The sequence below is a fragment of the Narcine bancroftii genome, chromosome 4 (genome assembly GCF_036971445.1).
Source record: "Narcine bancroftii isolate sNarBan1 chromosome 4, sNarBan1.hap1, whole genome shotgun sequence".
Classification (NCBI taxonomy): Eukaryota; Metazoa; Chordata; class Chondrichthyes; order Torpediniformes; family Narcinidae; genus Narcine; species Narcine bancroftii.
In genome coordinates, this window is record NC_091472.1 from 95,304,339 (window position 1) to 95,319,517 (window position 15,179).

The 15,179-nt window shown below is 39.2% G+C and overlaps 1 protein-coding gene across 1 annotated transcript in view; it reads right to left on the reverse strand.

The window, feature by feature from the left end:
* igf2r (insulin-like growth factor 2 receptor) overlaps positions 1–15,179 on the reverse strand; it is a 194,839-nt gene that overhangs the window by 50,937 nt on the left and 128,723 nt on the right. Inside the window, exons 29-30 of the mRNA XM_069932070.1 lie at positions 8,307–8,410; positions 6,822–6,952 (exon numbers count right to left, since the gene is read on the reverse strand). Of these exons, the coding sequence (XP_069788171.1) occupies positions 6,822–6,952; positions 8,307–8,410 (235 nt within the window). The remainder of the gene's footprint in view (positions 1–6,821; positions 6,953–8,306; positions 8,411–15,179) is intronic.

The window sequence follows — 15,179 nt, forward strand, 5'->3', positions numbered from 1 at the left end:
TTCGGCTCCGAATCATGGGTCCTCTACCGGCATCACCTACGGCTCCTAGAACGCTTCCACCAGCATTGTCTCCGGTCCATCCTCAACATCCATTGGAGCGCTTTCATCCCTAACGTCGAAGTACTCGAGATGGCAGAGGTCGACAGCATCGAGTCCATGCTGCTGAAGATCCAGCTGCGCTGGGTGGGTCACGTCTCCGGAATGGAGGACCATCGCCTTCCCAAGATCGTGTTATATGGCGAGCTCTCCAATGGCCACCTTGACAGAGGTGCACCAAAGAAAAGGTACAAGGACTGTCTAAAGAAATCTCTTGGTGCCTGCCACATTGACCACCGCCAGTGGGCTGATATTGCCTCAAACCGTGCATCTTGGCGCCTCACAGTTTGGCGGGCAGCAACCTCCTTTGAAGAAGACCGCAGAGCCCACCTCACTGACAAAAGGCAAAGGAGGAAAAACCCAACACCCAACCCCAACCAACCAATTTTCCCCTGCAGCCGCTGCAACCGTGTCTGCCTGTCCCGCATCGGACTTGTCAGCCACAAACGAGCCTGCAGCTGACGTGGACTTTTACCCCCTCCATAAATCTTCGTCCGCAAAGCCAAGCCAAAGAATCCAATTAATATATTTTTCTGGTAGATTGAACCTCTAATACTTAGAATAAATAATTTCATTCTACCCTGTCAAAGGCTTTTTCTGCGTCTAAAGCAACAGCCACTGTTAGCATTTTATTTCCTTGAACTGCATGAATTAAATTAATAAATTTACGGACATTATCTGCTGTTTGTCTTTTCTTAATAAATCCAGTTTGATCTTGTTTTACTATTTTTGGTACACAGTCGGCCAATATGTTTGCTAATAATTTTGCTATTATCTTATAATCTGAATCATCAGATAGATGTTTTCGCTGTAAGAAGAAAATGGGAACAACAGTACATGCAATTTGGGCATGTGAGAAAGTGAAAAAGTTTTGGGAAGATCTAAATCGGGTATTAAATAAAATCACAAAACGCAACATACCAAAAAATCCAGAGATCTTTCTTCTAAGTAATATAAGAAGTAAAGAATTAGGCCTCAAACTGGATGAAGCGCAAAAAAGAGTTATTATGATAGCCTTAGCTGTAGCAAAAAAATGTATAATGTTAACTTGGATATCAGAAGAAAGCCTGAGAGTACAGCAATAGTATATGGAAATGAATAAATGTATTCCATTGGAAAAAATAACATATAATTTAAAAAATAAAGTCACATTATTCGAATAAATTTGGGAACACAGAGAGGGCTTGCCTCGGACCTCCACCCTCTAAAATGATAAGACAAAATGACTTGATCCAGTGTGTAAAAGTAGATGACACAATTTTCTTGTTTATTTTCATTGTGTGATGGCATTGTTTAATGGGTTTATTGTATTGTATATGTTGAATGTTTAATGGGTTTGGATGGGGGTGGGAAGGGGGGGGGGGAAGGGAAGGTATGGGGGAAAAAAGGGGTGAAAATGCCACTATATATATTTAAGAGGGAAATGTTTGTATGTATTTTGATTGATATGGTTCACAGTGTGAAAGATAAATTTAAAAACGAACACAACTTGAAGATGATTTACATTACAATGGCAGTACGAAGACAACAGAATAGCTTGAACAACAGCAAGTGGCTATTTCGCTTCTTCTCTATGATCAACATTAATTACAGTCAAAGCACAAGGTACACATTCCTGAAGCTAGAACTCAAGAAATAAAATCTGTCAAAAACAGGAGAGGAGCTCAACCAAAGGTCCCAACCAGAAACTTTGACTGACCATTTCTCTGTGCATGGTGCATGACCCACCGAGACTCTCCAACTTCTTTCTTCAATCATAATCTAACAAGCTTCAAAAGGATATTTAAGAACAAAATAATGGAATGAATAGACTTTTGAAATCATTACTCACAATTAAAAGAGGCAAATTGTGGAGTTTTGCATTCTCAGGCTTTCTCAGTGTTATTTTCAGGTGTATGGAAGCTGAAAGCTAAATGACTGGTGCCGAAACAATCACTGTTGAACCAGATACCACTGAGTGGGAGAGAAACAAAAGCTGCAGATGCTAGGCAGACAAAGAATTACTGGAGAACTCTAAGCAGGTCAGACAAAATCCATGGGTAGATATGGTCACTCATTGTTGTGAGTCGGAATCCTTTAGCAAGACTTGATGAAAGGTTTTAACTCAAAACATTTATTGACCATTTCTACGCATGGATGCTCTCTGTACTGCGGAGTTCCTCCGGTAATGCTTTAACCACTGAAATGTGAAGCATGTGAGCACGAATCAAGATATTTGTCACAGTATAGAAACTAAAACAGTGCACCTAGAGAGCCAATTGTATATCATAGCTGATCAGTGACCTATTTTTCATTAATATAGTACCTGATCTAGGCTCAAAGGTTTCTTCTATTGTCACATAATACATTAAAAATGCAACATAATAGACTTCAACATTTGTCTACTGTAAGGCACACAAAGAATCTCCATGGGCATTGCCTGGCACTCTTCAAAAGAGAAGCAAGAGTCCCCTCAGAGTCATTGAGTGCCCGTGAATTCACCTCCAGCCCTCCCGCAGCTGCACAGACTCCATTTCAAAATACCGGCAACCCAAACTTTAGATCCAAACCTCTGATACGATCAGGAAGCCTTCAGTAATCTCGGCCTTTCTTGCTCTCGGCACACTCTCAAATCCTGGCTCCAATACCTGGTTCCAATGAGTTGGTAACTAGCAGATAGCAGCTTGGTTTGGGTCCCCTGACCCAAGTTGCCCGCAGCCTGTCTGGGTCCTTCAGCCTCTGAGCCCCTTAGCAGTCTGCCACTGTGGTCACTGTCCTGTAGGGTCATCTGCTCTGGTTCTCCTCAACAGGCTGGGTGAGGTGTGTTCTCTCATGTAAAGTAATGTAATGCCCTACACTGGTCCACTGCAGCCCGGTCTGAAAACTTGACACTGCCAAGCACAGGTTCTGGCATCTTGGGCACAGACATATGGTGACAGGATTTTAGTTTAAAAACACCGTTGGTTCCTCTAACAGGCTGTTTAACACATGTACAGAGTCGCTGGCATTAGGGACAAGGTGGTTGAAACTCAGAGCAGCGCTGCATCTCCACTCTTCCCAGTCCGCAGCACCGGACAGCGCTGCCATGATCAAATCAACTGATCATTTTTGTGCTTCTTTGTGCTTGTTTGAAGGGCTCAGCTAATGCTGGTGAAATATCAAACTGCCTTCAAACATTTTGTTTCTTTATCTCTGTTACATTACATTTATAATGGTTATGAAATGTTGCACAAATTTTCCTGATGTTCGCTCATTCGAAAGTTGGCAGATTGCACCTCTGGAGCACGATCAATCTTTCGGAGGAAAGATCTATTAATCATAGTTTTGAGACAATAAAAAGTCTGAGCTCCAAGATTCCACTCCTGAGATGGAATAATTTAGACTTGGGATTGCAATATAGTTGCCTGGAATACGAAAGAAGTTGAATGGATTGAGGTAGATATTTGGAGGCACTCTGATCAAGAGAATAGTTTTTAGTTATAATGACTTTATTGTCATACACAAAGTACAATCCACAAACCATTGTATTTTTAGCTACAGCGAATAGGTACGTTTGTTAAAAAGTATAATTAATATACATTAAATTTTCCCAGTCTAGAAAGAGAAAATATAAAAGATAATAAATATTCACAGTTAGTTAAAAATTAAAGCTAGAAATCGCACTTTCTGCATAACAGGTGATAGAAATCTTGTAAAAAGCTTCAGTTGGTAATTGATGGGCTCATTAATTTTAAATTTGTGATATAATGCTTGTGCTGCCACCATTGGTGCAAACCTGGGAGAGCAAGTGCTGCTCCACAAGGTTCTACCACTGGTCCAAATTCCAATGGTTCCATGCAGTCTTTAAACAGCCTGCTAAAGACATCTGTTCCCAAGATGGCGGTGCCTATGCTGGGGAGAGTACCACGAGGGTTGCAGACTTCAGGGGAGCAGTATGCCAGTGTAGCAAAAATGGGGAGAACACTCCGTGTTGCAGGGTCGGTGCCAAGGGGGGTATCCTCGGGCAATGCCCCCCACCAAAGCAAGGTGCTGTGCCTACACATACAGTCGCAGCCATCGCTTGCCATAACACCTACCCCCACTGGCGTCACTAGCGTGTGTCAAGTATCACTAGCATCTAGTGATGCTTGACGCCATAAAAGCAGTGCTCTCGTCACCTACATCGGAGGGGCGGATGACGTTAACAGCACCCCCTCATCCTTGCAGAGCGAGTTTATGAGAGTTGCACCGTGCCCCCCCTTTAACACACTAATGTCCCCCCCTTTAACATTTGTTCTGGCACCAACCCTGCTTTGATGAGAAGGTGAAGCATAGGAGACAACTATACAGGACAGTGACCACATCAACAATGAAGATCTTAACGAGTGAAGGACTCCACACAGGTTGTGGGCTGTCAGCAAATTGCAGTCAAATGATTCATACAAGCTGCGGGCTGCTGGCAATTTGCAGAAGACAGACCCACACGAATCTCTTTTGCTTCTCTTTCGTACCTAAGGGGCGCCATGTGACACCAATTGTGACTCTGCCTTATGGCAGGAAGAAGACAATTTCCTGCTCTGAACTATTACATGACAATAAAGGAATCTTGAATGCTGCTTAAGTTATCAACATTAGCCAATTACATCAAGTTGAACCTCTGATCACAGAACAAGAGAAAGCAACTCAAGTTGCAAAGATTCCATTTATTCTGTGCAGGCCAACATTTAATTAGTAACACCCACCTTTCTCCAACTGTTATTTTACAACTTTTAAAATGTAAAGTCTACCAGAGCTCGTCCCATTTGTCTCGTATCCCCCTGAAGCTTTACAATCCAAATACCTTTCTAAATGCTTTTTAAATATTGTAATTGTACCTACCTCCACCTCATTCCATTGACCCATCACTGTGAATAGATAATCCCTCAAGTCTCCTTTAAGTTTTTTCTCCCTACCTTAAATCTTTGCCCTCAGGTTTTTACACACTTCTACTCAATTTTAAAGACCTAGTAGGTCATCTCTCAGTCTCCTCCATTCCAGGTGAAAATGTTCCAGTCTAACCAATCCCACCTTAAAACTCAAGCCCTTCAATGCCAACATGTGTAATTCTTCTCTGTCTTTTTTCTCAACTTGTTTTATTTTTGGTAATTGCAACTCTCCTTCTACAGCAAACATCTCCCCCTTACTTGTAGTCTATCCCTTAAGGATTTTGATCAATTACATCTCTTGGTATTCTCCAGTCTCTCCATATAGCTCATTAGAATAATTATCTCTTTCTCACCAAGGCCCCAGTTCCTGAGTTTAAATGCTCATCATTTTCCTTACTCATTCAACATTATGCTCCATTTCCCAAGACCTGGGCCCTATGCACAATGTTTTAATTCCTTAACTTATCCTGAAACCTTCCAAGACAACTCTCACATACCCAAACCTTTTAACACTTTTTCAGTTTCAGGTTACCACCAACAAAAATAAATATCCTTTATGAAAAACCATGTCATGAGTAAATCAAAGAGCATGGGATCCAAGTGACCCCTTGAAGAGGAGTCCAGCTAATTTTTTCATGTATTGGAAAAGTGAATGTTCATCACACCTTACTTTCAGTCACAACTTAATCAATTATATGCCCATATCCCACAGATTTTGACTTTTAGTCATATGGGCTTCAAAACTTGTGAAGATCTACTTGCAGCATGGTTAGCTCAATGCTATTGCTATACCAGTGACCGAGGTTCAAATCTGGCATTGTCTGTAAGGAGTTTGTAAGTTCTCCCCATGATCTGCATGGCTTTTCTTGCGGTGCTCCAGTTTCATCCCACCCTCCAAAATGTACAGGGTTGGTAAGTTAAATGGGCGCATAGAAGTTCTTGCATCTGGAAATCCCGACCTTCCAAGAATGCGGACTTTTTGAAAATGCAAAAAACTTTTTAAAATTTAAATCAGACTTTTGTGTGTATGCATGCATGCATGCAAATAAAATTACATTTTTGTCGTGTTGACTTTATTTTTCTTTAAAACTGCTTGTTTTGATAAATGAAACATTCTGCATTTACTAATGAATAATGAAAATGTACCTGTTCATCTCCTCCTTAAATTTGAATTCTTAAAAGTACTGCCCAAACATCAGGAAAATCTGAAAATCCGGACCGACCTCATCTCTGAGCAGTCTGAATTTTCAGACTTCTACTGAAATTGGTTGGCATGGGTTTCATAGGCTGGAAAAACCTTCTACTGTACTGTATGAGTAAAATAAAATCATACTTGACAAATACGATAACTTGACACCATACCCCAAAGATTTTGTCTTTTAGTCATATGGGCTTCAACTTGTGAACAAGTCTACTTTCAGCATGGTTAGCTCAACACTATTGCTACACCAGTGACCTGGGTACAAAACTGGAAAGGCTATGGTGACAGATGGGCAACATGATGGAAATATAAAATTATTAGAGGCAAATAGAACAGAGTCTTTCCCAGGTTTGAAATGTCAAACACTAGAGAGCAGAAGTTTAAGGCAAGCAGAGGAAAGTTGAAAGATTTACAAGGTAGTTTGTAATTTTATACATGTACAAAATATACAAAGTATATTTAAGATATATTTAAACAGGCACATGAACACAAATTTCAAACAATTGCAGGCATATGGGATTAGGTTAAATTGGTATCACAATCAATGTGGTCGAAAGGGCCTTTCCGGTCTCTTATCCCCTTCATTACAGAGGCCAAAAAATGGCTTCATCAAGATGCATCATTTAATCAAATACACTCACCATTTTTTGGGACCAATGACTTGCAGACATTGATATAGTACTTCTGCCCAACACCTGGTTGCTGTTCTATCTCCCAGTTCTCTTGTGACTGTGATAAAGAAGATAGATCATAGGAATTTCCACTTCTGTCCCTGAAAGAGATGCAAGTTTTAAGAGATCTTGCATAGGTGTACACAGTGTGCACAAATCAGAAAGGGTATTGAACTGCAAATAAATATAGGAGTCCATTAAGGCATTGGTTGAAAAATTCATATCATAGAATGAAAGAGGTTGATCTAAGAAATAGAAAGACATATGCATTCTGAATCTACTAGTGGATTCTACTAGTGGACATCTACTGAAAATGTAGAGATGCAATCTAGTGTTCTGTTCTACAGCCTTGCCTTGCATACATTTTGGATAAAAAAGAAAAGCACCATACATACAAGAAATTCCAACTTAAAAAGTTCCAACCTTGGAAAAGCAGAGTTGCTGCTCGAACTAGTGCCCTGTTACTCCATCACCCAGGATCACCTGCACAAATCTCATGTCCATATTTACCAATTCAGGGCAAAATGGGTCTACCTTCCTTTGTGGACCCCGGACCAAGGGAACTGTTGGAGATGGGGGGAGCATTCTCCTTCCTATCTACTGATGCTTCCACTACAGACACCCCTTCTGCAAGCTGAAAACTGGCAAGGGCCCAGCATAGCTTTGTTTGCTGCAAAAAAATGTCGTTCTGTAGATTTGAAATAGTTCAGATATTTATAGTTATAAAGAAATCAACTTTTAACATAACTGACCAGAACCCAATGAAAATACTTCAAAAAAATTAAGGATAGGTTCATTTTTCTTACCTCTTCAACATTAGGTCTAAGAGACAAAACCAAAACAACCTGCTAGAAAGACTCAAGTGGCCAGACTGCATCTATGGGAAGAGAAACCATGTTCTTTAATCTGAAATATTAACTGTTTCTCTTCCCACAGAAGCAACTTGATTTGTTGAATATTTCCACCATTTTCTGTTTTTATTTTAAATTTATAGCATAAGCTATTTTGCTTTTCAGATCCAAGAGAGAACTCCCCAATTCAAGGAATGACATGGCTCTGGATTGGAACACCAGATTACATTTAAATACCTTCAGCAGATTCCTTAAAAATTGCTCAAGTTCCTCTTCCACTGCAATGCACACTTGTAGATTCAGAACACCAGACCTACAAGTCCAGGACTTCTGTGTTTGAAAGTACAAGAAGGATAGAACCCTTAACACCCACTATAATGTTTTTAAAAAAGTAAATGGCAGCCAGCTCCAGAACCATTAGGGTTCATCTGTCATATCTAAGCTATAAACACTTGGCTGTTACCACAGAGCCTGCTGCATTATTAGTCTACCAAGGACTGTAATATACAACATCCTAAAATCCAATTTACAATTCAATCAATTCATTTCAACAATCATACTTGAATATTATTCTTACATTAACAAGAAATTTATAAGAACATACCTTACAGTACAGTCAATAGATTGGAAAGGTGGGCAAGCATATGATGTTTGCCATTCAAAGAGGTATGTGCAGTCTGGTGTTTCCCTCAGAAAAACTGGTTTGCCCTGCAAGGGAAGGATGAAATGTGAATTTACATGCACTCTTGTACTGGGCATCTCCCAAAGTTTGCAATTTTATACTGCTCTCAATGCACAAGTATCCCTTGAGATCGGCAGAAAAGTCCATAGCAGGTAGCATTTTTAATTTTACATCAAAACATGTGCCCCCTGCAAGCAAAACCATATCTCTATAAAAAGACAATACAATGTTTATGCCCACAAAACACTTCAAAAAAAATAAAATATACATCTAAGCTGGGGTTGGGGCAGCAAGACCTGATCCTATAAAGCCAAAGCAAGCAGGGAGGTTTCATTATTAGTTGGTCTGCAACTGATCTAAGTAATTCTTGACATTTGACACCACAACTCCGTGCCTGCCAAGTGCACCTTTTTTTAAATTAGCATGGGAATTAAAAGTATTGGAAATATTTAAGTCAAGCACAGAAAATGCTTTACTTTGATTAATTTTTTTCTGAATACTTATGATGACAGGCTATCGACCTGAAAGGTTAACCAATTCTCACCACCACAAATATCACTTGACCAACAAGTAATTATAGCATTTTTTTTATTAATAGCACTTAAAAGATTTTGTTTTGATTTTTTTTATTGGCACTGGGCTCCACGAAAGGCTATTCTACATTACCTTTGATACAACTGCCTTTACAGTATTAACACCACTAATCCAATATTTTGCTGTTCATAATCAATGTACACAAACTGCTCACAACATGAATCTGTTTGCACAGAATAAACCCACAATTACAGTAGAACAACGTGAACCAAAGATCCCCAGCCCAGGTCACACACTGAATGTCCCAGGACAGTACCTGTCTGACAGTGTCTGATTTTAAATTCAGAGACAACTTTGACTGAATTGCATGGTGGTTGTTCTCCTTATCTTGAACTTGCAGTCTGGACCTACTGTTGCAAGACTTTCTCAGAATTAATTAGAGTAGAAGGGCATCTTAAACTCACTAAGATGTTGGGGGGAATAAAACCTGGTAAAGCCATGTCCCACAGCAAAGCCAGGACCATGGGAAAAACTAAGATTTTTAATGTCTCAGATATAAAGATTAAACAGTATTAGAAATTAAATTTTAAATACTCATGAGACATACAAATCACTCAAACAGGGAATTTAGAAGCCTACTTGAATTACTATTTAGTTGCTTGCACCCCCTCTCATCCACTTAATCACATGCTACATTGTTCCTACACCGTATTTAAACTGATGGAGGTTATTCAGATTCCCCACAAAATGGTGGGGAAATGTCAAAGGCTTCCTTCAAGTCTAATACAGAGCAGTCAACAACAGTGGGCACATTATTGTCCCACAACTATATTGGTGAATACTACCAGCTCATTAAAACTACAAAATGGCTCATGTAAACCCAGTTTAACACCTGGTATGTGGAACTTTTCTCCATTCAATAACCCATAGAAAGGGAGGGGAAAGCATTGTTTCAGAATTAACGGTCATCCACTTGAGACAAATGAAGAGAAATTTATTTTAAAGGGCCACGTCCCTGGAATTCTCTAACCAAGAATGCGCTGACAGTAGATTTATTAATTATATTCAAGAGAAAATTGAGATATTGGAACTACAGGGAGTAGTCTAGGAGAGGGATCAGAGAGGAGCAGAAAGTGGGGTTGAGACCATGATTGATCAGCCACAACTTTTTCCAATGGTGGAGTAGGACAGGGGTGCAACTGATCTCTTCTGCTCCTGTTATTCCCAATACATAATTAGCAGCAAACACATGGACTTTTATTTCATTATCATCAATGTGAAGTACAGGTTTTTGACTTGGGACAAGGCTGAGTGGATTAGAGGATTTGACCAACTCTACATACAAGATATCAATCAGAGGTTTATGATAATCTTGTCATCCTCCATGCTAGCATCTTTAGGAGCAGAGTGAGCCCCCCCAAAAAATCACAGAAGCTAATGCCATCCATTACTTCTTAGAGGCTACAATTGCCAAGTCGTGCATAATATAATACGACAGTAATTCTCAAACTGGATCACTCAAATATTTTTTGTTCCTCTCATTTCTCAACAGGGCAAATTAAATAAGCAGCAGAGACAGGTTGTCCACAAGACAGGTCCATTTTCCTCCCAGTATACAAATTTGTCTTGCTTCAAAACTTTGTGGAGGTGTCCATATCCAGACCAATCAAGACTAACCACCAGATAAAGTGACACAAAAAATGTAGTTTTGTTGTGAAAGTTAACTTCAAAGTCTCAAGAAGTTCATCATCAGTGAGTGATACACAATAACACCAATTTGTTAAGAAAGACTCCATCACTAAATGAGGAATGGTTATATTGGTCAGCAAATGCTTAACTGTTAAATCCTATATCATTCTCAAGTAATACTCATTCCAGTTCATAATGGAAGATGAAGACTGTTCCAGGCCATTCCATAATAATCTGAAGATACCTTATTGAAAGTGACAGTGCTAGAACTTTGTTATTTTTCCAGAATAATTCTGGAGCCATTCTTCATTTTAGAACCAGAGGTAGGCAAGAATGCAACGCTACAAAAACAAGATGAAAATTAATCTCCAAGGTTGTAGCAAATACTTGCTGGGAGGGATTAAGCCTTTGTTTGGAGATGTACAGTGTCCTTCATAAGGTTTAGGACATATGCACATTTATTTCTTCAAATGCCCGTGCTCCACAGTTTTAAACTTGTAATCAAACAATTCACATGTGATTAAAGTGCACAATCCAGATTTTATTAAAGGGTATTTATGTACATTTTGGATTAACCATGTAGAAATTACAGCATTTTCTAGACATACTCACCTTATTTCAGGGCCATAATATGCATTTTAATGGTATTACATTAAAGTAGTCATGTTTAATATTTTGTTTCTGATCTCTTGCATGCAATGACTGCTTGAAGTCTGTGATTCATAGACATCACCACGTGCTGGGTATCTTCTCTGTTGATGCTCTACGAGGCTTTTACTGCAGCTTCTGCTCATTTCAGGGGCTTGTCCCCTTAAGTTTTCTCTTCGGCATATGAAAGGCATGCTCAATTAGATTTAGATTGGGTGACTGACTTGGCCATTCAAAATTTTTCCAGTTTTTAGCTTTGAAAAACTCCTTTGTTGATTTAGTAGTATGTTTGGGATCATTTTCTTGCTGTAGGGTGAAACACCATCCAATGATTTTGGAAGCATTTGCTCAAACTTGAGCAGATAGAATGCTTCTATGCACCTCAGAATTTATTTTGCTACTGCCATCAACGGGTACATCAATGAACGTAAGTGCACCAGTACCTGGGCCAACCATACATGCCCAGATCATAACACCTGCACCACAATGTTTCACAGATAAGGTGGTATGCTTTGGATCTTTGTGTCTTCAAACTTTATTCTTGCCATCACTCTGATAAAGGTTAACCTTGATCTCATCTGCCCACAAGACCTTCCACAATTCTGCAGGCTCTTTTACATACTTCTGTGGCCAACTAGAGGTTTTGCATCTAGCAGCGTAGCCTCTAAATTTCTGCTCATTAATTCTTCTGCAAACAGGGTGGAAAGGCCTCTGACACGGAGCCTGGCCCTGTTGTGCAAAAAGGTGGGATGGAGTAGAGGAGAGCAGTACTCGTAGGGGACTCTATAATTTGGGGGGCAGACAGGAGATTCTATGGGCGTGAAAAAGACACCCGCATGGTACGTTGCCTTCTGGGTATCAGGGTTCAGGATGTCTGATCAGGTACACAGCATTCTGGTGCGAGAAGAAAAGCAGCCAGAAGTCCTGATACATGTTGGAACCAATGACATAGGTAAGAAAAGGGAAGAGGTCCTGAAGAGTGAGTTTAAGGAGTTAGGCAGAAGGCTAAGGAACAGGGACTCAAGGGTGGCATTCTCAGGTTTTCTGCCAGTGAATCATGATATAGTGATAAGATTGGGAGGAAATTGCAGCTGAATGCGTGGCTGAGGATTTGGTGCAGGAGTTGGGGTTTTGGAGTTTTGGATCATTGGGATTTCTTTTTAACCGAGAAAGTGATTAGTACGTGGAATACACTGCCTGGGTCAGTGGTGGAGGCAGGTATACTGGTGAAGTTCAAGAGACCTATTAGACAAGCATATGAAGGAATTTAAAATGGAGGGTTATGTGGGAGGTAGGGTCTCAAGGTCAGCACAACATTCAAGACAACACTATTCCTACTCGAGGATAGCTTTATTTTTGGTTTCAGCCCATTTACAGAGTAGGATCATAGAAATTGAATACAAGGTGAGACTCTTATCAGACCACTCACCTCTTGTATTGGACTATTGATATGCCAGATAAGGAGACAGTCTTTAGATGGCACCTTAATATATTGCTGTTAAAAAGGCCAGATTTTTTTAACTTTATTCGGACCCAAATAGCTACGTTCTGTGAGACCAACTGTAACTGCACTGTGGATAAACTTCTGAGGGACACATTAAAAGCATATTTGAGAGGTCAAATAATTAGCTATGCCTCTGGTATTAAAGAGAGTATACAAGGGAGGTGGAAGAATTGGAAAAGGAGATTATTTTTGAAAAAGGATCTTCAACAAGTGGGTTCAGAGGATAAACAGATGGTTAATTAATAAAAAGCTTGTATAATACAATATATGCATATAAAATGAAAAAAAAGATAAGATCTAAACAGAAACACTATGAAGAAGGGGACAGAGCCCACAAGGTCCTCTCCTGGCAGCTGAAAACAAACCTCCAGAACAATAAATGCAATTAAGTTAGATTCAGATGGGATCTCTTATAAACTGGAGGATATAAATGAAGCTTTAAAGCAATTTTATGTTAATTTATATAAATCTCAATTGGTGGGGTATATAAATAAAATTGAGAGTTTTCTGTCACAAATGGATCTCCCAAATTTGAATTTAGAAGAAAGGGAGAGGTTAAATGCTCCTTTGACTCAAATTGAGAGAAGGGAAGCATTGGCCTCCTTGCAAATTAATAAATCCCTTGGAGAGGATGGATTTCCAGAAAGTTGAAGATTTATACCTCTGTTAATGGAGGTATTAGATTAGGAAATAGTGACCCACACTCTCCCGGGTCCTTTTTGACAGCAGTTATGATGGCGATTTCTTAAAAAGATAGGGATCCATTGAAACTGTGGCCCATATCACTTTAGATTGGCAACTTATTTGCTTAAATTAATAAACACTGATCAAACTGGCTTTGTGCAGGGGAGGCAATTGGTGGACAAAGTATGCAGATTTAACAGTATTGTATATCTGGCGCAAACAAGAGATGATCTGAATGTCGCCATGAAGAAAGTCTTTGACAGACTGGAGAGGGATTTCTTTATTCAAAGTGCTGGAAAATATTGGACTAGGACAAACATTTATTAATTGGGTTAGACCTCTATATTCTGAGTCTAAAGCTATAATAACTAATGGTCAAATTTCATCAGCATTCCCACTGTCCAGATCTAGTAGACAAGGTTGTCTATTATCTCCAGCTCTTTTCCTTCTTGATATTGAATAGTTAGCGGAATCCATCCGTCAAGATCCAGACATAAAGGGTTTCAGGATCAATCGGGAAGAACATAAAATTAATTTTTTGCTGATGATGTTCTGATATATCTGACAGAATCAGTTAACTCATTACAAAAATTGCAGTCTAAATTGGAAGATTTTGTGATTATATAGGGTAATAAAGTCAACTGGGACAAGAGCAAAATTATGCCACTTACGGGTGAAAATTATGAACAAGAGAAATTTTCAATTTAAGTGGCTGCTCATTGGGATTAAATATTTATGTATTAAGGTAAATAACAACCTGCAGAATTATGCAACTTGAAGCATCTTCCCTTGCCTCAGAAAATTGAGGATGATCGTAAAAAATGGGTGACCCTCCCAATAACTTTGATTGGAAGGGTTAACTGTTTAAAAAAGAATGTGCTGCCTAGAGTACAACTTTATGTTCCCCAAAGTTTGCCTGTTCCTATACCTCAGATTCTTTTTCAAAACTTTAATAAATGCATCAGTAAGTTTCTGTGGAAAGGCAAGGCCTTCCAGAGTTTCTATTGATAAATTAATATGGAATTAAGAATTTGGAGGATTAACACTCTCAAATTTCAAAAAATACTTTTGGGTAACCCAAATGAAGTTTGCACCTCCCTCTTTGATAGAGGAGAGAAGTCTTCATGGGTAAAATTGGAGTTGCATGAGGTTGGTGAGAGAATAGCAGAAAACCTTATATATAAATGGAATTCTAAATTATTATTTGGCCCTAAAGACCCCCCTCCATTAAAAGCATACAACTACAATATAGAAAAAATTAATGGTCAAATTGGTGTCGGGGTGGGGGTCTTTCACCTAAAACACCCCTGGGTCTAAACATGTTAATTTCATTAATGATTAATGATAAAATCTTGGACCCTCAGTCCCAGAGAAGGATCAAGTATATTGAGGATTGTTAGGAATAGGGACAATTTATGACATTTGAGCAAATTAGAAATAAATATGGAGTTTTAAATGCATATTTTTTCTAATATCTTTAGTTACGATCTTATTTAAGAAACAAATTAGGTCCAGCACTAATCTTACCATGGTGTAGCAAAATAGAGACTCTGGTTTGAAAGGAGAGCACAAAAATTTTATTTCAAAAACGTATTCCTTACTCCAGGCGGTAACCCCTAAACAAGGGCTTGACAAATAAAGACAAAGGTGGGAATCAGATTTGAGTTTTGAAATTGATCCATTTTGCTAGTCCGATTTATGTCAAGACAGCATGATCAGCACGATTAATGTAATGT